At 40.5% G+C, this 21,391-nt stretch overlaps 1 protein-coding gene across 1 annotated transcript; it reads left to right on the top strand.

Annotated features, from left to right (window-relative positions):
* The first annotated feature begins 1,525 nt into the window (after positions 1-1,525).
* LOC124734383 (molybdenum cofactor biosynthesis protein 1-like) lies at positions 1,526-16,478 on the top strand. Its single transcript, XM_047248533.1, has 6 exons — positions 1,526-1,541; positions 3,861-3,919; positions 4,521-4,745; positions 15,089-15,234; positions 16,113-16,216; positions 16,336-16,478. Exons 1-6 carry the CDS (start codon positions 1,526-1,528, stop codon positions 16,476-16,478), a joined length of 693 nt encoding a protein of 230 aa, XP_047104489.1.
* The last annotated feature ends 4,913 nt before the right edge of the window (positions 16,479-21,391 follow it).

Raw genomic sequence — 21,391 nt, 5'->3', positions numbered from 1 at the left:
TTGCTTTGATCTGATAAGTGCCGTTTTCCTTGTTATAGGCGTTTATGTCACTCTAAGCTGAAAATGCATTACTGTACTGTGTCATGCATTGTTTGTCGCATTCTGATAGTGCGTGTTTGCGGACTGTCGTCGCTCGCGGCATGGCTTGCCTTTGTGCACGCTACCGCCGCCTACAATTAAAAAAAAAAAAAAAAAAAAAAAAAAAAAAAAGAGAGAGAGAGAGAGAGAAATCATCTCATTAGTGGAACAATGGCAAGAGACTACTATTTCTTGTTACTTACACTGCTGCTTTCTTTGATAATGATCAACAAGAACCAAATAATAGACTGCGTATGATAGAACATGTTCTGAACGAGAGTTAGGCGAAAATTTTTCTCCATTTGAAAATCTTTGCGGCCGCTTCTTTAGTACATCAAATTCTGCACAGAAATTAGAGTCATCTTAGATTTAAAAATCTAGTCAGTTGCCATGCTTCATTTCTGACTGTATCACCATTAGGCATTAGAATAATACGAATATAAACATGACACGATACGTATATTCTTCCGCGTTTGCTGTTGTCTGACTCTAGTTTCGTAGTTTATTAGGCAGACAGGATTTAAATAAGATAGCAGCAAACACGAAAGAATACGTGGCAAAATGTTTATATTCGTATTACTCTTATGATGAAGAGAATACTGCATGTGATTCACATTTCATCAGGTTCCTATTAGCAACCATCTCTTCTCACAGGTAGGAAAAAATTCAGAACGTAGAATTGGCCATATTGACAAACATCCCAAACAGTCTTGCCAGTCGGATTTTCGTAATACATTGAAGTTCTGCTACATTCGAAGATGAACAATACGGAATTTGTATTTACTTCGTTGGATAATGTATGAAAATTGTCTTCCACCTTTTTTTTTAATTTATTTACTGACGCAGAGGTTTTGGCGCCAGTATTTATCTTTGTGCCTACGAAGCATGCCTGTGTAGCGCTACATATATTCGACGGCAGAAGTTAGTTGTGGCAGCACCTACCGACATTTTTCAGAACTTCCACTTGCTTTGCACTCGAATCTAAGCCGCAGGTGGTTTTTTGGATTACAAAAACCGGAAAAAAAGTGCGGCTTAGATTTGAGTAAATACGGTACATCCTCTCCTTTGGATTCAACTTCTTAAGTATTATCTTTCAAGTCAACACCTGCTAATCTGTGAGACCGAAATGATGAGCCATACTACTCTATTTCACTGTGCCTGTTTGTTTCATTTGTATAACATTTTATTCCATCATAGATGCTGCACTTACAGTTTCATATATGCATTGCAGCAGCAGACACAATAAAAGTAGCAATCAGCAGTGCTTAGTTTGTTGAATGGGTAAAAAATATGCCATTGTCCCAGTTCCACATATCCCCAAAATTTGATTCTGCCAAATTCTGTACTCTCTGAAATCGAATGTTTAATCCAAAGATGAAAGTGAACAAGTTTGACGCAGTATTGCTAATATTGTTTATTACTCATCTTGCTGAATGAAATGCATACCATGTCCTTTCTGAAAGGTTTGCAGAATTAATGCACATACCAGTTTTCTAAAAACTTACATTGAGATTGTGCTCTCCTCCCTCTTGTACAAATTAGTAGAGCCCTTCGGATTACTCCACAATATGCCTCTTGGCAAGGTGGTAACGACAGTATTATCAAATGATAGATTGGCACTCACTGTATAGTGTAGAAGTTGTGTTGCAGGCAGGGGAAAAAAAAAAAAAAATACACCACCTATTAAACACGTAAGCTTTTGGTGCAACCCCCCCCCCCCCCTTCCCACACACACACACACACACACACACACACACACACACACACACACACACACATGCGCGCAAATGCAGATCACACATACATGACCACTGTCTCTGGCTGCTAGGGCCAGACTGGGAGCAACTGCGCATCATGGGAGAAACAACGGTCGTGTGTGTGTGTGAGTGTGTGTGTGTGTGTGTGTGTATGTGTGTGTGTGTGTGTGTGTGTGTGTGTGTGTGTGTGTGTTTTGTCCACTTTGGAAGAAGACTTTCTGATCGAAAGCTTATGTGTTTAGTAGTCTTTTTTGTTGTGCTTGTCTGTGACCTAACATCTCCTGTATACAGTGAATAGCAATGTATCTTTTTTATAATATGGTCATTATTCCAGCCTAGATTTTCTATTGTTTGTTTCCTTTTAAGACCTTATAAAGACAGTTACTGACAATTTCTTTTTTCTTATTGGAGAAAAGTAAAACCATATGGGGGCCAGACGTAGATTGTAAATGAATATGGAATAGAGTATTTTTATTTCCCCTGTATGCAGTGTCAATAACGTCACCTCACACACTTAATTTCTGGCAGCACCTCCTTCTCAACACATGACTGTCCCCCACCACCTCACCATAGTCTTCAAGTAATATCCTATAGCACTTCTGGGTGGACAAATAGATGAAGGATGTAGTTTAAAACAGTATAACTAAACTTAAAAGTCAAACTGCCCTTTTATAGAGACTGCCATCATTATTTAAACATAATAAACAACATCAAAACAGTCAAAAGAATTTTTTTTTTCAAAAGAGCAGAAAATTGTAGTGAAATTCATGAAAGGATTGTTTTAAATTGTTATATCTTAAATCAATAAGTATGTCAGCATTTCCCAGGATTTTCTGGCTTAATTAAGACTAGGTCATGCCACCACAGTGGTCAGACAGTGGACCTGCCTTCGAGAGGACAACGGACCCGAGTCCCATCGGGCCATCAAAATTTGGGTTTTCCTTGATTTCCCTAAAGGATTTAAGACAAATGCTGGGATGGTTCCTTTGAAAAAGATGACATTCGGCTGAGGAAGCTAATTTCTGTGGCACGTCTGATGACACAGTGCTGGTGGAAGCACGAGTATTTCAGAGCACACCATTCATTGCACATTGTTAAACATAGGGCTCTGCTGCTGACAACCCCCGTATGTTCCCATGTTGACAACACTGCTGAATTACAATTTCTGTGGCTCAGGAGCATTGAGATTGGGCAGTGAATCAATAGAAATGTGTCATCTGGTTGAATCATTCGTGTTTCGCATTACACCTGCTTGACGGTTTTGTGCACATACACCGTCAACAGAGTGAATTGGTGCTTGAAAGGTGCACTTTGCTACAGACTTAGGCCAGTGGGAGCAATATTATGCTATGGAGGACATTCACCTGGTCTTCTGTGGGTCCAGTGGTAGTAACTGAAGGCTCCATAACAGCTTTGTTCTGTGTGAACATTATTGTGCACTGTCCACACCCTGTCTCTAATGAAGGTGACATGTTTCAACAATATGACTTTCAGTGTCACGAGGCCAGAATCAAATTCACCCCTTCTGAATCTGATGGAATACATCTGTGATGCTATCAGATACCAGTTCTGCACCCAGAAACCACTGATCTCCAATTTATGGGAATTACATGACCTGTGCTTAGACATGCGGTGCTGCATAATGCTGGGAACATACCTCACATAATGCTGGGAACATACCTGAAATTTGTTGAACTTGTCCCACACAAAATCACTGCTGTATTGTGTTCCAACAGTGGACAAACACATTATCAAACAGGAGGTCATAGTGTTTTGTCTCATCAGTTTATATATTCAATGCTTGAATGAAAGGTGTGCTCTTTTCCTTTTTTCTGCCATTGCATGTATGTGTAAAGCAGGATGTTCTACCATTTGGGCTTGTTTATATGAAGGCTGTCAGCGTTAACCACCTGCACAGATACTAAATGCTCCTTTTGTGAAGACCTTTTATCTTGAGAACACTTTTAACTTTGTTTCACAAATGGCAGCACAGTTTCAAGAAAGCTTCTTAATTTAATGTAATAGTTAAAATAATACCTTTAGCAAAAGATGTGTGCGTTGGAGTGGGGAAAAAGATTGGAGATGTATGTAGTTTAATTTTTGTAAATTGTTAAGAAGGTTAACAGCTTGGCATGCTAAGATAAATTCAGACATTCTTCAAAAGGAGAGAAAAAGATTAATTTAACAGAATCAGTGAGGTATACAAATATAACAACAGACTTGTAGAACCATTATTTTGTAGGTTAGATTAGATTAGATTCAGCTTTTGTTCCAAGACCCAAAACATGAGATGATTCTCATGGGTGAGTAACATGCCAGAAAGTATAACATAAAAAATATAAAACATTTGAATACCCTGATCATTTGTCAGGAGATTGTCAAACTAGGTGAATACAATACAAACTGGAACAGCTTTTTTTTCAGAATTGATACGCTGTCAGACTGAAATATTGTTATGCACTATTAATAAATTTATCAAACAAAAAGTACATAATCTTGACTGTTATGACAAAGTGCTCTCAGAACTGAAATCTAACAGACATTCTTATTTAAGCTGGCCTAACAGCCACTGTTAAGATATTCATCTATAGAGTAGGATGAGTTGCCTATCAAAAAGTCTTTCAAACTCTGTTTAAACCATGCTTTATCTGATACCAAGTTTTTAATGGTGTCTTTCTTCCACAGATAAATTGTGTTGTAATGCGAGGTTTTAATGAAGATGAAGTGTGCAGTTTTGTGGAGTTAACAAAAGAGAAAAATGTTGATGTAAGATTTATTGAGTACATGCCTTTCAGCGGCAACAAATGGAATGATGGGAAGATGGTCTCATTTAATGAAATGCTCCAAATAATTAGAAAGCAGTGGCCTAATTTTGATCCTCTTCCCAATGGGCCCAATGATACCTCAAAGGTACATGCAGTATTACATATGAACATACATTGAAAATAATTTAATGTTTATGACTTACTACCAATCACAAGAATACTTCACATCTGCTGGTGGTATGAGAGATGGACTGGTTTAGTTACATATTTCTCATCCCATTCAGTAAGTCTGTCCTGGCCTGGGTTTCTCTGCAGCTTTTCTGCAACTCTCCCCATTTCCTAAACCTTGACAAGCCTTTTCTTTCTTCCCTTTTCCTTCCCCTTCATTGTTTCTGCCAGAAGAAGAAGCCACTGGCTCCGAAAGCTTGCACATTTCCATAACTTTAAGGGGAGTTAGAAGGGGAAAACACTCTTTTTCACTTTTTTGGGTTTTTATCTGATTATAAAATTTGCAATTTTCCAAATAAAATGATATGTATATTACTTATAAACTTGCGTGGGAAGTATTTTATTTTATTTTCTAAAATATAATCTACACCAGTTGAAAATGTTAAAATTTTTACATGCATTACTTCAAGACCTAATAAAATCGGTAATTTTTTATATACAGGGTAGACCATTGATCGTGACCAGGCCAAATTTCTCACGAAATAAGTGTCAAACGAAAAAACTACAAAGAACGAAATTTGTCTAGCTCGAAGGGGGAAACCAGCTGGCGCAATGGTTGGCCTGCTATAAGGCACTGCCATAGCTCAAACTGATATCAACTGTGTTTTTTAAAATAGGAACCCCATTTTCTATTATGAATTCATGTAATACATAATATCTTAGAAGAAAGATTAAGAAAAGGCAAACCTACATTTCTAGCATTTGTAGACTTAGAGAAAGCTTTTGACAATGTTGACTGGAATACTTTCTTTCAAATTCTAAAGGTGGCAAGGGTAAAATACAGGGAGCGAAAGGCTATTTACAATTTGTACAGAAACCAGATAGCAGTTATAAGAGTCGAGGGACATGAAAGGGAAGCAGTGGTTGGGAAGGGAGTAAGACAGGGTTGTAGCCTCTCCCCGATGTTGTTCAATCTGTATATTGAGCAAGCAGTAAAGGAAACAAAAGAAAAATTCGGAGTAGGTATTAAAATTCATGGAGAAGAAATAAAAACTTTGAGGTTCGTCGATGACATTGTAATTCTGTCAGAGACAGCTAAGGACTTGGAAGAGCAGTTGAATGGAATGGACAGTGTCTTGAAAGGAGGATATAAGATGAACATCAACAAAAGCAAAACAAGGATAATGGAATGTAGTCTAATTAAGTCGGGTGATGCTGAGGGAATTAGATTAGGAAATGAGGCACTTAAAGTAGTAAAGGAGTTTTGCTATTTGGGAGCAAAATAACTGATGATGGTCAAAGTAGAGAGGATATAAAATGTAGGCTGGCAATGGCAAGGAAAGCGTTTCTGAAGAAGAGAAATTTGTTAACATCCAGTATTGATTTAAGTGTCAGGAAGTCATTTCTGAAAGTATTCGTATGGAGTGTAGCCATGTATGGAAGTGAAACATGGACGATAAATAGTTTGGACAAGAAGAGAATAGAAGCTTTCAAAATGTGGTGCTACAGAAGAATGCAGAAGATTAGATGGGTAGATCACATAACTAATGAGGAATTATTGAATAGGATTGGGGAGAAAAGAAGTTTGTGGCACAACTTGACCAGAAGAAGGGATCGGTTGGTAGGACATGTTCTGAGGCATCAAGGGATCACCAATTTAGTGTTGGAGGGCAGCGTGGAGGGTAAAAATCATAGAGGGAGACCAAGAGATGAATACACTAAGCAGATTCAGAAGGATGTAGGTTGCAGTAGGTACTGGGAGATGAAAAAGCTTGCACAGGATAGAGTAGCATGGAGAGCTGCATCAAACCAGTCTCAGGACTGAAGACCACAACAACAACAACGTAAAGAAATATGAATGTTTTAGTTGGACCACTTTTTTCGTTTTGTGATAGATGGCGCTGTAATAGTCACAAACATATGGCTCATAATTTTAGACGAACAGTTGGTAACAGGTAGGTTTTTTAAATTAAAATACAGAACGTAGGTACATTTGAACATTTTATTTCGGTTGTTCCAATGTGATACATGTACCTTTGTGAACTTATCATTTCCGAGAATGCATGTTGTTATGGCGTGATTACCTGTGAATACCACATTAATGCAATAAATGCTCAAAGTGATGTCTGTCAACCTCAATGCCTTTAGCAATACGTGTAACAACATTCCTCTCAACAGTGAGTAGTTCGCCTTCCGTAATGTTCGCACATGCATTGACAATGCACTGTCGCATGTTGTCAGGCATTGTCGGTGGATCACGATAGCAAATATCCTTCAACTTTCCCCACAGAAAGAAATCCGGGGACGTCAGATCCGGTGAACGTGCGGGCCATGGTATGGTGCTTTGACGACCAATCCACCTGTCATGAAATATGCTATTCAATACTGCTTCAACCGCACACAAACTATGTGCTGGACATCCATCATTTTGGAGGTACATCGCCATTCTGTCATGCAGTGAAACATCTAGTAGTAACATTGGTAGAACATTACGCAGGAAATCAGCATACATTGCACCATTTAAATTTCCATCGATAAAATGGGGGCCAATTATCCTTCCTCCCTTAATGCCACACCATACATTAACCTGCCAAGGTCGCTGCTGTTCCACTTGTCACTGCCATCGTAGATTTTCCGTTGCCCAATAGTGAATATTATGGTGGTTTAGGTTACCGCTGTTGGTGAATGATGCTTCATTGCTAAATAGAACGCATGCAAAAAATCTTTCATCGTCCCGTAATTTCTCTTATGCCCAGTGGCAGAACTGTACATGACATCCAAAGTCATCGCCATGCAGTTCCTGGTGCATAGAAATATGGTACGGGTGCAATTGATGTTGATGTAGCATTCTCAACACCGTCGTTTTTGAGATTCCCAATTCTCGCGCAATTGGTCTGCTACTGATGTGTGGATTAGCTGCCCCAGCAGCTAAAACACCTACTAGGGCATCATCATTTGTTGCAGGTCGTGGTTGATGTTTCACATGTGGCTGGACACTTCCTGTTTCCTTAAATAATGTAACTATCCAGCAAATGGTCCGGACACTTCGATGATGTCGTCCAGGATACCGAGCAGCATACATAGCACATGCCCCTTGGGCATTTTGATCACAATAGCCATACATCAACACGATATCAACCATTTCCGCAATTGGTAAACGGTACATTTTAACACGGGTAATGTATCACGAAGCAAATACCGTCCGCACTGGCGGAATGTTATGTGATACCACATACTTATATGTTTGTGACTATTACAGCAGCTGGCCAGAGTGGCCGAGCGATGCTAGGCGCTACAGTCTGGAAACGCGCGACCGCTACGGTCGCAGGTTCGAATCCTGCCTCGGGCATGGATGTGTGTGATGTCCTTAGGTTAGTTAGGTTTAAGTAGTTCTAAGTTCTAGGGGACTGATGACCTCAGAAGTTAAGTCCCATAGTGCTCAGAGCCATTTGAACCATTTTTGACTATTACAGCCCCATCTATCACAAAGCAAAAAAAGTGGTCCAGCTAAAACATTCATATTTCTTTACGTACTACATGAATATCTAATAAAAAATGGGGGTTCCTATTTTTAAAAAATGCAGTTGATATGAGTTTGACCTATGGCAGCGCTATCTAGCAGACCAACCATAGCGCTATCTGGTTTCTTCCTTCAAGCTAGACGAATTTCGTTCTTTGTAGTTTTTTCATTTGATGCTTATTTCGTGAGATATTTGGCCCGGTCACTATCAATGGACCACCCTGTAGAAAGCTGTGGATTGCTGTGTTATAAAGGTGAAATTATGTGTTTGTATTGGTAGCACAGTCAAAAATAGTATCGTATCTTTTCATAGTATAAACATGCTTTGTATATCAAAGTGCTAACGTTTTTCCGAGGAAAAGTGACGAATAGACTGGTAAATCTCTCAAAAAGTATGACTCCAAAATGAAGTGTTTTTAAGAAATGTGGGTTTCATGGTAATAAATTTTTGAATAAAGAGAAACATTGTGTTCAGCATGTGGTGTGTGAAGTTACAGACAATGAAATACTGGCAAACTCATGAGTATCTAGAGAAACACCCATTAGTGCTTCGAAGATTAAAATAAAACATAGTGATAACACAGTTATCTCAAAACAAAACTCATGTAAACGGTAGGTTAGGTTATATTCTGCTACATTTACACATCCTAACAGGGGTGTTATGTGAATGTGTGTGCTGTATGTATGTGGAGGGCCAGTTAGTTTACATGAAGACATTGAGGTATCAAATGGACTAGCCAGGAAACTTATCATTAATTCTGCCACTTGTAAATATACTCATTCATTTTGGAGTTCTGATAAGTGTAAAGATAATTATTTTAAAATAAATATTAGGTGGTTTTATGGATTGAGAGCTATTGGCAAAGGACACACTGCAGCAGAAACAATGTGTGTCGTGATGTATATGCCACGCCCACTTTGTAAAATGGACAAGTATGCAGGATTTATTGGAGCTGCTGTGAGATCTGCTGCATGTGAGTCAATTAAGGGTGCTGCAAATGAAGCTGCTGAAATAAACGATGGTATGATTGACATATCAGTAGCTTTTGGGGCACTTGGTAGAAGCGCAGCTGCAGTTCTAAGAATTCTGTTGCTACAGTGACCAGTGTGGATACTGGAAAGCTAATAGATTTCCAGATTTTAACCAAACATTGTTATAAGTATAAATCAGGGAATGAAGAAGGGCATATTTGTGACAGAAATTATGAAGGACAACTAGTCGTACGGAGGCCCGTGCAGCTGTTGAAATTTATAATCGATCTGTAAACTAAAGGGGAGTGTGTTACACTAAGTTCTTAAGTTATGCAGACTCAAATGCATATAACAGTGTAGTAGCCACTCAGCCTTATGGTGAGAAGCTTGTCACAGAAATGGAATGTGTTGGTCATGCCCAGAAGAGGATGGGTACCAGATTGAGGAAGTTGAAACAAAGTTTGAGAGACAAGACACTTTCAGGTGGTAAGACCATATGAAGCAGGCTGACAGACAACATGATTGATGAACTACAACAGTATTATGAGATTGCCATTAGAAATAATACTGAGGATTTGTTGAAAATGAAGCAGGCAGTATGGGCTACCTTCTTCCAGAGACTGTCAGCTGATGATAAACCAGTACACCATCTTTGCCCTCCTAGATCTGGTTCATGGTGCAATTACCGCAATGCCCAGTACTCAAACAGGTCATACAGCCATAAACATTCTATCCCAGCAGCAGTTGTGGATATCATAAAACCTGTTTACAGAGACCTGCCAATCCTGAATTATTGAAGAAGTGTCTGCATTGTCAGACTCAAAATCCCAATGAGTCGTTCAATAATCTTATAGTGTCAGTGTCATCGTAACTGCCGTCTGCGTCACATCTGCTGTGCAGCGAGCTACGCTAATTTAAGTATTAACTCTATTTTTCTTACTTGTCACTTCTTCTTCCGTGTGTTTTTGCTTTTAGGAAGCTTTAATTGTCGAGTGCTAGTAATAGTGTTCCATAGATTTTGTGTTTGTTTTGAATACAGTCAGAGAGAGTCCATTTAGTCAGCCATAGTGCCAGTAGTGCTAGTGTTTGTTTTGAATACAGTCCAGAGACAGGTAGTGCTATTTTCATTGTTTTCTACAGGAAGTGTCTAGTAACCACAGTTTAGTCAACTATCAGCCGCCTTTAGTGAATTAGCAGTCTAGTTATAAGTTGATTAACTCTCTACAGTAAATTGATTTCTTAGGACGGATAGGATGTGAGACTGCTGTGTACGGACACAGGAGGAGCTGGCCACTGTTCGCGAACAGCTGAACGTGTTGATGGCCGCGGTTAGCCGTCTTCAAGCAGTGGTGAGTCTGGTGCGTTGCATGGTACACCCCAGGTGTTACAAGCTTCACCCACTGACCCTGCTGTCGACACATCTTTGCGGGTACCAGGCGCGATTGGGCCACCCTCTTCCCCAGGGGAGTGGCGGGTTCAGCGGCGTTCGCGGCGCACGAGGCGGAGGGTCAGTGTGGAGGCTGGCCGTGTGGCATCGCCCGTTCTGCCTGTGAGTGGACATGTGGCCACTCCTTCAGCAAGGTCCGAGCAGGCACATGGGGGGAGGGGTTTATTAGTTATTGGGAGCTCCAACGTTAGGCGGGTGATGGAGCCCCTTAGGGAAATAGTGAAAAGGTCGGGGAAGAAGGACAGTGTTCACTCTGTCTGCTTGCCGGGGGTCTCATCTGAGATGTGGAGGAGGCCGTGCCAGCAGTGATACAGAGCACTGGGTGCACCCGACTGCAAATTGTTGCTCATGTCGGCACCAATGACTCCTGCCGTCTGGGTTCAGAGGTCATCCTCAGTTCGTACAGGCGGTTAGCGGAGTTGTTGAAGGCGGAAAGCCTCGCGGGGTGGAATCTGAGCTAGCTATTTGTAGTATCATTCCCAGAACCAATAGTGGTGGTCCTCTGGTTTGGAGCCGAGTGGAAGGCTTGAACCAGGGACTCAGACGATTCTGCGGAGATCTGGGGTGCAAATTTCTCGACCTCCGCTATCGGGTGGCAAAATGTAGGGTCCCCCTGAATAGGTCACGCGTGCACTACATGCAGGAAGCGGCTACAAGGGTAGCAGAGTATATGTGGAGTGCACATGTGGGTTTTTAGGTTAGAGAATTTCCTCCCTAGGCCCGACAAGACACCTCCTGAGATGCGGCAAGGTAGGAGTAGACAAAATGCAACAGGGAATAACAATACTAATGTGCTAATAGTAAACTGCAGGAGCATCTATAGAAAGGTCCCAGAACTGCTCTCATTAATAAGTGGTCACAATGCCCACATAGTACTAGGGACAGAAAGTTGGCTGAAACCAGATGTAAACAGTATGAAATTCTAAACTCAGATTGGAATGTATACCGGAGAGACAGGCTGGACAGTGAAGGGGGAGGCATGTTTAAAGTGATAAGAAGTGCAATAGTATCGAAGGAAATTGACGGAGATTCAAAATGTGAAATAATTTGGGTGAAGGTCACGGTTAAAGCAGGCTCAGACATGGTAATTGGATGTCTCTATAGGCCCCCTGGCTCAGCAGCTGTTGTGGCTGAGCACCTGAAGGATAATTTGGAAAATATTTTGAGTAGATTTTCCCAACATGTTATAGTTCTGGGTGGAAATTTTAATTTGCCGGATATAGACTGGGAGACTCAAACTTTCATAACGGGTGGCAGGGACAAAGAATCCAGTGAAATTTTTTAAGAGCTTTATCTGAAAACTACCTTGAGCAGTTAAACAGAGAACCGACTCGTGGCGATAACATATTAGACCTTCTAGTGACAAACAGACCCGAACTATTTGAAACAGTTAATGCAGAACAGGGAATCAGTGATCATAAAGCAGTTACTGCATCGATGATTTCAGCCGTAAATAGAAATATTAAAAAAGGTACGAAGATTTTTCTGGTTAGCAAAAGTGACAAAAATCAGATTTCAGAGTACCTGATGGCTCAACACAAAAGTTTTGTTTTAAGTACAGATGGTGTAGAGGATCAGTGGACAAAGTTCAAAACCATCGTACAATATGCGTTAGATGAGTATGTGCCAAGTAAGATCGTAAGAGATGGAAAGAAGCCAGCGTGGTACAACAACCGAGTTAGAAAACTGCTGCGGAAGCAAAGGGAACTTCACAGCAAACATAAACATAGCCAACACCTTGCAGACAAACAAAAATTACGCGAAGCGAAATGTAATGTGAGGAGGGCCATGCGAGAGGCGTTAAATGAATTCGAAAGTAAAGTTCTATGTACTGACTTGGCAGAAAATCCTAAGAAATTTTGCTCTTATGTCAAAGCGGTAGGTGGATCAAAACAAAATGTCCAGACACTCTGTGACCAAAAAGGTACTGAAACAGAGGATGATGGACTAAAGGCCGAAATACTAAATGTCTTTTTCCAAAGCTGTTTCACAGAGGAAGACTGCACTGTAGTTCCTTCTCTAGATTGTCACACAGATGACAAAATGGTAGATATTGAAATAGATGACCGAGGGATAGATAAACAATTAAAATCACTCAAAAGAGGAAAGGCCGCTGGACCTGATGGGATACCAGTTCAATTTTACACAGAGTATGTGAAGGAACTTGCCCCCATTCTTGCAGCAGTGTACCGTAGGTCTCTACAAGAGCGTAGCGTTCCAAAGAATTGGAAAAGGGCACAGGTCATCCCTGTTTTCAAGAAGGGACGTCAAACAGATGTGCAGAACTATAGACCTATATCTCTAACGTCGATCAGTAGCAGAATTTTAGAACATGTATTATGTTCGAGTATTATGACTTTTCTGTAAACTAGAAATCTACTCTGTAGGAATCAGCATGGGTTTCGAAAAAGATGATCGTGTGAAACCCAGCTCGCGTTATTCGTCCACGAGACTCAGAGGGCCATAGACACGGGTTCCCACGTAGATGCTGTGTTTCTTGACTTCCGCAAGGCGTTCGATACAGTTCCCCGCAATCATTTAATGAACAAAGTAAGAGCATATGGACTATCAGACCAATTATGTGATTGGATTGAAGAGTTGCTAGTTAACAGAACGCAGCATGTCATTCTCAATGGAGAGAAGTCTTCCGAAGTAAGAGTGATTTCAGGTGTGCTGCAGGGGAGTGTCGTAAGACCGTTGCTATTCACAATATACATAAATGACCTTGTGAATGACATCGGAAGTTCACTGAGGCTTTTTGCGGATGATGCTGTGGTATATCGAGAGGTTGCAACAATGGAAAATTGTACTGATATGCAGGATGATCTGCACCGAATTGATGCATGGTGCAGGGAATGGCAATTGAATCTCGATGTAGACAAGTGTAATGTGCTGCGAATACATAGAAAGAAAGATCCCATATCATTTAGCTACAATATAGCAGGTCAGCAATTGGAAGCAGTTAATTCCATAAATTATCTGGGAGTATGCATTAGTAGTGATTTAAAATGGAATGATCATATAAAGTTGATCGTCGGTAAATCAGATGTCAGACTGAGATTCATTGAAAGAATCCTAAGGAAATGCAATCCGAAAACAAAGGAATTAGGTTACAGTACACTTGTTCGCCCACTGTTTGAATACTGCTCAGCAGTGTGGGGTCCGTATCAGATAGGGTTGATAGAAGAGATAGAGAAGATCCAACAGAGAGCAGCATGCTTCATTATAGGATCATTTAGTAATCATGAAAGCATTACAGAGATGTTAGATAAACTCCAGTGGAAGACTCTGCGGGAGAGATGCTCAGTAGCTCGGTACGGGCTTTTGTTGAAGTTTCGAGAACATACCTTCACCGAGGAGTCAAGCAGCATATTGCTCCCTCCTACGTATATCTCGCGAAGAGACCATGAGGATAAAATGAGAGAGATTAGAGCCCGCACAGAGGCATACCGACAATTCTTCTTTCCACGAACAATACGAGACTGGAATAGAAGGGAGAACCAATAGAGGTACTCAAGGTACCCTACACCGTCAGGTGGCTTGAGGAGTATGGATGTAGATGTAGATGTAGACCAAAAAATGATTTTCTTGTAATGAAGACACTAAAGTGGGGTCAGTCATGCTGTTATTGCTTTTAATGATGGCAACATTGGTAGCGTGAAAGTGCTACAACATATGGGAATTAATTCTGGAGCAAACTGCATCAGAGAATTTGAATGGATGGACAAGGTTTGCACTGGTAAAGCAGAGTATGCAGCACAGTTGGCCACTACGGAGTCCAGAAAGAAGAAAACAAGAAAAAACTTAAAAAAGATCAAGAGGATGATATACAGTATGGAGCAGGGTGCTTCTGAGTGACTAAAAATAAAATGTTAAGCATATATTGAGTTACAGTCTATTAAAACTTTAAAAACTCTTCCTGAAAATTTACATTTTCTCTTGCACTTTTCCCTAAATCTCAGAAACTACTTCGAGTAGCGAATTCAAATTTTCAGGGAGTAATAACATACGTATCCTGAGTCTTCTGAACTAAAAGAAGAACATAATGTTATGTATAAATAAAATGATTTAGAATAACATACAAAAAAGTACACAAAATTTTAACTGTGTAATTAAAAAATTGTATTTCCAAAAGCAGTGGCTGAAATGCAATTATTGTAAGACTCAGAACATATAGTTTAATGTCCTGTAAAAGTTTCTTGTCAATGGCTACAGTTGTTCCTGAAATACGGGGAAGTTAAGTCACTAAATTTAACATTGTCAGGATAGGGTGTTCAAACTCCCCTTAATGCACGTTTTCTCCTTCCTCCACTTGGTGAGCAACACATTTATTGTATTTTCACAACAGCAGTAGCTATTTTCTTACAATTTCTTTTTGCAGGCATACCATGTCCCGGGCTACAAGGGATGCGTAGGATTTATTACCTCAATGAGTGAACACTTCTGTGGCACATGCAACCATTTACGGCTAACAGCTGATGGCAATTTGGAGGTGTGTCTCTTTGGGAATTCAGAGATATCTCTCAGGTGAGTGATGAAACATAGAATAATCATGTCCAAGTGAAAATTCATGCGAGGAAACCATAAAATTACTAGAAGACTGACAGACTGATCAGTATTTTACCTTCAGGAGGTGAAATTCCAAAACTTCTTATAGACACATTCGTTCCTCTTGTCCTCACATTAGTCGTGGAGTCCGAGTGACCTTTCAGACCTTCAGGAACTTATCCCTCTTTCCTCTCTCATGAAGGAACTGATAGTTCCAAATGCTGAGTATAGAATAATACTTTCAAACTGTTTGCCATGCACATTAGGTATGTGGTTGGTATATGGAAGAGATAAACTGCAGTTAAATCCAGCAGGTATGAAATGAGTTATCTTTTCTTGAAGTTTTCAGCTTGCACCCTCCTCCCTCCCAGACATACAAACCAGATACCTCTAGCTAAATAATTTGTGAGTATATATAATTTGCCTCTGTCAACATCATGTTACACTAACCTATTTGTGAGATTAAATTAAAGGAAAGTAATCAGAACTGGAAATTATGTAAAGACATTTTTAGCTATGTCCCTAGGTTTTAATAAAGTTAACACAGTATTTCTGTCCATGTGATTGTAACTATGATTTGCCAGCCACCGTTGCCGAGCGGTTCTAGGCACTTCAGTCCAGAACCGCGCGACTGCTACGGTCGCAGGTTTGAATCCTGCCTTGGCTCAGATGTTAAGTCCCATAGTGCCCAGAGCCATTTGAACTGTGATTCATGATTATCAGAGTCTATATGTTCCAAATAAAAATTGGAACTTCATGTGTATAAATGTACAAATTATTAGACAATGGGACCAACAACTGACACTTTTAAATTGATGACTAGACTAAGAGATTAATAATAGGTAAAATACTGCAAGATACTTGGTGATAAGTTTGTTTCAGGACAAGGTAAGGGGGGTGGGGGGCGGGAAGAATCAGCTCTCTCTTTGTGAGCATACCAGAAATCCTTTATCAACCCAAGGTAAAATAAGATATAAAAATACAAGGTCAAACAACTAATTTAAGTATCTTAAAAACCAAATGACTAATGAAATTGGAAGCTAAGAAAAGTAAGTTCATAGTAAGTAGGGTGGAACACAGGGGGCTGCAACATATTGCCATTGTTGTTTGACTTGTCTATCAAAGAAAAAAGAAATGGATCAAAACAAAATAAAAGTGAGAATGGAAATGTATCAGAAGCAGATAGGAATAAGCAAGGAACATATTCTTTAATAAATAATTAAAAAAAAGAAACTGATATGTGAGGCAGATGTTCCTACAATTTTATGTTCAAAGCACAGCAGTCTGTGAAAGCAAAATATTTATGACATTGAAAAAAGAAAATCAGTGAGTGAAAAGTGTGTGTAAGTGAATTGTGGTGAAAGACTGGATATTGGAACTTCTGTTAGGCTGCCCAGTATTAGTTAACTTGGTAGTAAAGGAGCAAGTTTGCAAGGGCAGATAACTGTTTGGCTACGTACAATAGAGTGGGAGTATGGAAAAGCTAGTCCAAGATAGGATGAAAAAGATAACAGCAACTTAAAAAATGAATTGATAAGTTACCATGAACCCCATTCCAATCTAGTGAATGCAGTGGTTGACAATATCTTGTGACATTCGCCTATAAGGCTCAAACAATAATTGCTAAATAAAAATACAAAATGTTGACAAGACTGTATCTAAGCTGTCACTCTCTTTTGAAACAAGGGTGTTTAAACCAACAAACACGCAGGAAAGCAGGGACAACTCGCACACTAGAGAAGGATGGGCAGTATCATTGAAGGAGTGAGCATAAACCGTGTGGAATATGTGTGGTACAAGAAATGATAGTAAGAAAAAAAAAAGAAGAAGAAGAAGAAGAGGAAAAATGTTGGTCTGGAAACAAGGGAATAAAAATTTGCCACGTGAAGAGACAAAATGGTACTGTGCTGATGAGTGTGTACAAGTGGTGATATACAATATACATTGATAAAGGAACTCTGCATTGGGCCCAGAAGACCACGCAATGCTCTTCGAGAGATGTCCTCTACTATATATCTATGGAGAGTTAGGGGATCAGTACACAACTCTCCAGGCTGTTATCAACTTCCAGAAGTTGAAGACACTACTTCTCACTTGAGTAGCTCCTCAGCTGGAACTACAAGCAGAGTGTACCCTATTCCAGTCTGTCCACCGAGCAGAATTTCCCAGCTCTACAAGGAATTGAACCTGATCCCTTTCTATGGCACACCTGTGGCATACTGACTGCATAGCTGTGGCAAGAGTCATAATATACACTTGTGAACAATTGAGTTATAACTATTCTGTTTATTGGGGAGAGAGTATGTATATTTCCAACGTGAATGAAATAGTTTAGTGTATCGTAACTGGAATGTATTCAGACCTCGTACTTGTTGTGTGAGAGCGCAGTGTCTTAGACACTTGTAGTGTTTGTCTTAGCATGAACTAACCGGTGAGCCTTACTTTCTAGTATTTTTAATTATATATCATTACTGGTGCCTCTGGCACTTATGTGTTGCAATAGCAATAGCTTGCAATAGCAAACATTGAGTCAACCATGGTTTTTGGATTAGAAGTAGAGGTCAGCTGGGTTGACAGTGGGAATAGAGTGATGGGAAGTGGACAATAAGCAGTTATATTGAAGGGTGCATTATTTGATATGTTAAGGTTAATTACAAAACGTGGATTGGAGAATTTTTCACATTGAGCAGAAGTAAGTTTACAGGACCAGATGTCAAATTACACATGATCAGTGTGAATCCCTATAGTCAGCATGAACACTGGCACACAGAATAATTTATAGGTAGTCTTGCTGTATATAAAAAATCAGATTTGTGCTGAACTGTCATGAACAAACTGTCACTTCTCTGGAATAAATAGACTCTGATTTGTTAATTACATCTGTGTAAATGAAAAATATAGGAAAACATAGTGCTTACTGTAAAGGAGACATGTTACATTGCAGACAAGCACAATTAAAGAGGCACTTACATAAAGCTTTCGGCCACAGCCTTCATCAGCAAAAGAGATACACAGAAACACACACATTCATACACACAGGCAAGCACATGTCACACACATATGACTGTCAACTCCAGCAGCTTGCCCCTAGCTGCTGGACTTGGCAGTTTTTTTTTTTTCTCTGTGTGTGTGTGGGTGCATGCGTGCGCGCGCGGTAGGCTTGCTTGTGTGTTGTGCCTGTGTGCAACTTTGTTTTCTTTACGGTAAATAGTGATCTATCTTTCCCTGCACTGTTGATATTCCTACCTGGAATTTCCATTGTTTAATATGTAAATATTTAAAGAAGGACACAGTTACATATATTCTGTCACTTGAAGACTAATACATGAAGTCAGTGGACATTATTTTTTATTGCAGAGGATCTTTGTCACCACTAATTATTCATTTTGTGTTCCAGTTAATTAGACATGGTTTCATCCTTTCCTGGATGTGCTCTTTTTGTTAAATCTTCCTTCAAAAGATCTGATTTACTTCAAATTAATAAACCTGAGTATTCTGAAAAAGGAGGTGCAGCTTACAGCTGCAGTGTGACAGTTGATCACAGGGTGATTTTATCACTGCCATATCGTGGGTACCCATGGCTCGAGACACTTATTCTATAAGGGTGTGTAGTCATTGGGCTTTCTTGTACCACAGTGTCAAAGGTGTACTGTAAGCAGATTTATTCAAGGAAAATACTACCACAGTCAGCAGAGTGAACTGCTATGGGCAACAGGATATCATTGACAGGGGTTACCACTGACTAGCATGGCTTTAGCAGCGAACAGGTGGGCCACAATGTAGCAAATGACTCACCAACTCAGTGACAGTCAATAAACAGTAACCATTCATGCCACTGGGAACTGTCACCTCTTTGTGGGATACAAACATGCAATCTGCACACTGCTCGTCACACTTACAAAGATTAGCATTGGTTTGGAACAGCACCAGGGGATGCTCGAAGCATGCAGGAAGGTCGTCTGTCTGATGATTTGCGGTACATATTGCCAAGGTGGCAGGGAGCAAAATAAGGAGTGATCAAAAAAACTTCCATTTGAAGGCTGCATAGTTCAGATCAGTATGCCACACACACACACACACACACACACACACACACACACACACACACACACACATATCCATCCGCACATATACCCTGCTTGTGTCTTTATATGTGCGGATGGATATATGTGTGTGTGTGTGCGTGTGTGTGTGTGTGTGTGTGTGTGTGTGTGTGTGCGAGTGTATACCTGTCCTTTTTCCCCCCTAAGGTAAATCCTTCCACTCCCAGGATTGGAATGACTCCTTACCCTCTCCCTTAAAACCCACATCCTTTCGTCTTTCCCTCTCCTTCCCTCTTTCCTGATGAAGCAACTGTGGGTTGCGAAAGCTTGAATTTTGTGTGTGTGTTTGTTTGTGTATCTATCAACATACCAACGCTTTCGTTTGGTAAGTTACATCATCTTTGTTTTTAGATATATTTTTCCCATTTGGAATGTTTCCCTGTATTATATTATATATCAGTGCTTTCCCCTCCCACTACTATCCTGCAGACCTTGTCCACAAACAGATCTCCCAAGCAATACATTCCTCCCCACCCAACAACAATGTTACTACCCCCAGACCACACAGAAGCATCCCCCTTGTCACCCAATATTATCCTGGCCTCGAATACATCAACTAATTACTCCGCCACGGATATGAATTTCTCAAGTCAAGCCCTGAAATGAGATCATCCCTTGACAATATTCTCCCCACACCACCCAGAGTTGCCTTTTGCCGACCCCGTAACCTCCGTAACATCCTTGTCAAACCCTACAATATTCCCAGACCACCTTCTCTACCCAGCGGTTCCTACCCCTGTAACTGACCACGATGCAAAACCTGCCCCATGCATCCCCCCACAACCAACTACTCCAGCCCCGCTACTGGTAAAACATACACAACTCAAGGCAGGGCCACATGTGAGACAACACGACATTTATCAACTGACATGCCTGCACTGCACAGCCTTTTTCATTGGTATGACGACAACTAAACTGGCTGAGCGCATGAATGGGCACAGACGAACTGTCCGCCTAGGAGATGTCCAATACCCAGTAGCGGAGCATGCTCTCCAGCATAATTCTAGGGACCTAGGAACCTGCTACACCATATGTGCCATTTGGCTTCTCCCGCCCAACACCAGTACCTCGGAACTGCGGAGATGGGAACTTGCACTCCAACACATCCTTTCATCCCGCCATCCCCCTGGACTGAACCTACGTTAACCAACCTCACTCCCATTTACTCTTTAGTCTTCTCCTCTTTCCCTTTCCTCTTTAGCCATTCATGCATCTTTTCATCCTACATAGTTGCGTTTATCTTTATACTATGTACCTCTTTACTTCTGTATTCATCCTCCTTGGTTTGAAGCTGGCACAGTAATTACAGTAGAATATCTTTGGCTTCCCTCTGACATCCATGCCTCCATCTTTGCTGCCCTCCCTGTTTACCTTTCCCCTGTTGCTTCATAACCTGGGTTGTGAATAACTGAATCCACTTTCCCTTCTTCCCCTTTTTTCCCCTCTCTCCTCCCTGATGAAGGAACGAAGTTCCGAAAGCTAGGATACGTCAATTTTCTGTTCTGTTTTGAGTATCTATCGGCTGTACTGAGCTGAGGTAAGTACTGGCCAGGCCCTCTATCTCTTTGTTAGTATTTGTTTCGTATATATAAACACACACACACACACACACAGACAGGGTGATGCGTATTAACATTTAAAAACCTCCAAAGCACTGTAGATGACCCTGAGACAAGTAATTTAATACAAGACACATGGGATCACAAATGTTGGATACGATACAAATGTTGGGAAATGTGTCAAAAGCGAATGACAAATGTCACCAGATGATGTACCTTGCCATGCTTGCAGTGGTTGAGCCTCTCGGTCTGTCACACTTGATCATCCCAACCCAAGTCAAGTATTCATATCATTGTGGCTACGGACACACGTGTGCGACTATAGTGATGGTGTTCAGGATTTGAGTCTTGCATCTGGCAGGCAGTATTTTTTCATTGTGTTAAACAATTATGTATTTATATTGAAGTTTATTATTTTATTTACCGGTCTTGCAGTTTCCTTGATTTCTTGCAAAGTACAGTACAATGAAAACC

The sequence above is a fragment of the Schistocerca piceifrons genome, unplaced genomic scaffold (genome assembly GCF_021461385.2).
Source record: "Schistocerca piceifrons isolate TAMUIC-IGC-003096 unplaced genomic scaffold, iqSchPice1.1 HiC_scaffold_1438, whole genome shotgun sequence".
Classification (NCBI taxonomy): Eukaryota; Metazoa; Arthropoda; class Insecta; order Orthoptera; family Acrididae; genus Schistocerca; species Schistocerca piceifrons.
Note: the sequence above shows the minus strand (reverse complement) of the source record. Positions and strands in the feature narration are given on the sequence as shown.

Coding starts and splice junctions, on each gene's coding strand:
- LOC124734383 (XM_047248533.1), top strand. Junction 4,746..15,088: donor GGCCCAATGATACCTCAAAG/GTACATGCAGTA, acceptor TTCTTTTTGCAG/GCATACCATGTCCCGGGCTA. Junction 16,217..16,335: donor AAATCCTTTATCAACCCAAG/GTAAAATAAGAT, acceptor GGTGGAACACAG/GGGGCTGCAACATATTGCCA.